At 42.1% G+C, this 2675-nt stretch overlaps 1 protein-coding gene across 1 annotated transcript in view; it reads right to left on the bottom strand.

The window, feature by feature from the left end:
• Positions 1 to 1496, bottom strand: part of lamb4 (laminin, beta 4) — a 40556-nt gene extending 39060 nt beyond the window's left edge. The window contains exons 1-2 of the mRNA XM_065956936.1: positions 1351 to 1496; positions 47 to 213 (exon numbers count right to left, since the gene is read on the bottom strand). Of these exons, the coding sequence (XP_065813008.1) occupies positions 47 to 213; positions 1351 to 1372 (189 nt within the window). The 5' untranslated portion in view covers positions 1373 to 1496. The remainder of the gene's footprint in view (positions 1 to 46; positions 214 to 1350) is intronic.
• Positions 1497 to 2675: the final 1179 nt, after the last annotated feature.

Here is a 2675-nt window from a genome sequence, read left to right as displayed (position 1 = left end):
CACACACAGAAAAAGGAACCCCTAATGTCACATTGTGAACTCTGACCTCCAGGTATCCAATGATGCAGTACTTCTGAGGTCCATCCAGTCCACAGGTGGACGAGGCTGACAGCCGAGCTGCTCGCCCCAACATCAGGTCACCCAGCAGGGGGTTACAGGACCCATCTGGACACCCTTCCTGGAGGTCCTGGAGATGAGCTGCAGGAAGAAGCACTGCAGAAGAAGAAACATGGCTGTGACATCATACAGATGAAGCCACCAAAAACTTCCCTTCCAAAACAGAAGCCAGTCAGCAGGCATTTGGCTTTCAGCCAGTTCCAAGGCAGAGAGAGAGCCCCCCCTCTTCCTTAGGGCGTCCACTGTAAACACATCCATGTATTCAATACGCCATGAGATGGCGCTTCCCTCACAAGAACACATCAACCTACAGTAAACCGTATTTATTGTTTAGTCAGGCATAGTTACGCAATCAATCAATCAATCATTTTTTATTTGTATAGCGTCAACTCATAACAAGTGTTATCTAGAGACACTTTACAAAAAGCAGGTAGAAGACGGGGCAACTTAGTCTATTAATATTTTACATTAATAATCTAAATCCACACAATCCACTTTTATATAAACACTGGAACTCCTAGAATCGTAAAGCCTAACTGAATGAACTCAGCTGTCATTCTAACACATGTATTAATGAACACTGAATCACATCAGTCTTCATTCTTTCTTCACTCGAGGATACAATAACTTGAATTTTAATGTACAAACCCTTTACACATTTTCTTCTTCCTTCTTGTGGTACCTACGGTCTCTAAATGTACTATGGGACTATAAAAATAAAGATTGATTGATTGATTGACACACACACAAACACACAAACATACACACTGTATGAAAACATGGCCATGTATGTAAAAAATGTAAAAAAAATATATAACTGAGCGGTGGGGGGCGCTTCTGAGCTTCACTGAGTGGAACAGGCTCAGAGGAAGTGCGTTGCTTTCTGGTCGAGGAATTCCAATCTTTCTAAGTTGTCCCTTAAATATCAGGAACAAGCTTAGACATTCTTGAGAGTTTAGACCAGGATTACATTGGTCTAACATGCAATCGATTTATGTGTCCTCAAAATAAAGACGCTCCACCTGTGTACCTTACCACACCTCGGCTAACCACTAACACTCCCCCTGGTGCTAATGAGGGCGCTAATGATGGGGGGACTAACGAGGGAGCTAATAGTTGCACTTACTAGGGCACTAATGGGGGCGCTAAAGGGGACATTAATGGGGACGCTAACGGTGGTACTGGACATGAAAATGAAAATGTGGAAAACAGAACAAACACCTTGAAACTCACCGACCAGGAGGACCAGGATCATGGTGAGCTGGTCTCTGATGATCTCTGATGGTCTCTGGTGGTCTCTGAATGGTTCTTGTGTGAAAATAAATAAAAAATATGTTAAAACCAGTACATCTTATGTGAACCTGTTGCACACACACAGGTAACTATGGTAACATATCAGGCATGTGTTTAAGTAAAAATCAATGTTTTTATATAAAGGTCACATATCCTCCTCCTCTTCAATCAGTGTAAATAAGTCTCAGAGCTCCTCAAAACATGTGTGTGAAGTTTCTTGTTCTAAATCCAATCTGATCCTGTATTTGATCATGTCTATAAACCCCTCTATTTCAGCCCTGCTCAGAACAGGCTGTTCTGTGTCTGTACCTTTAAATGTAAATGAGCTGTGTCTGACCCCCTCTCTGGAAGGGCTTGGGTGTCTCGGGCTTTCTCGCTCCATATCCTATTGTTTACGGTGAGACGACAGACTCAGAGGGCAGAACAAACACCTAGCTGTGGGAGTGTCACCCACCTGGGGGAGGGGTTACTGCCCTTTGTGATGTCATGAAGGGAAAATCTCCAAACAGCCTGTTTGAGCAGACATTTTCTGACAAGTGGAGCAGGCAAAAGACGGAGAGGATGGACTTTTCTCATCATTGGGGGGTTTATAGACGGACGAGGACACACATATATACAGTACTGTGCAAAAGTTTTAGGCAGGTGTGAAAAAATGCTGTAAACTAAGAATGCTTTCAAAAATATAAATAATGATTGTTTATTTTTATCAATTTACAAAATGCAAAGTGAGCGAACAAAAGAAAAATCTAAATTACATCAATATTTGGTGTATACCCTTTGCCTTCAAATCAGCATCAATTCTTATAGGTACACTTGCAAAAAGTCAGGGATTTTGTAGGATTGTAGTCAGGTGTATGATCAACCAATTATACCAAACAGGTGCTAATGCTCATCAATGTCACATGTAGGTTGAAACACAGTCATTAACTGAAACAGAAACAGCTGTGTAGGAGGCTTAAAACTGGGTGAGGAACAGCCAAACTCTGCTACCAAGGTGAGGTTGTGGAAGACAGTTTCATGTCACAAGTCATACACTATGGCAAGACTGAGCACAGCAACAAGACACAAGGTAGTTATACTGCATCAGCAAGGTCTCTCCCAGACAAATATTTCAAAGCAGACTGGTGTTTCAAGATGTGCTGTTCAACCTCTTTTGAAAAAGCACAAAGAAACGGGTAACGTTGAGGATTGTAGACGGTCGGCCAAGGAAACTTTGTGCAGCAGATGAAAAACACATCAAGCTTATTTCCCTTCAAAATCGGAAG

This window comes from Labrus bergylta, chromosome 7, assembly GCF_963930695.1.
Source record: "Labrus bergylta chromosome 7, fLabBer1.1, whole genome shotgun sequence".
In the NCBI taxonomy this organism is placed as follows: domain Eukaryota; kingdom Metazoa; phylum Chordata; class Actinopteri; order Labriformes; family Labridae; genus Labrus; species Labrus bergylta.
This window is presented reverse-complemented; position numbering and strand designations above follow the sequence as displayed.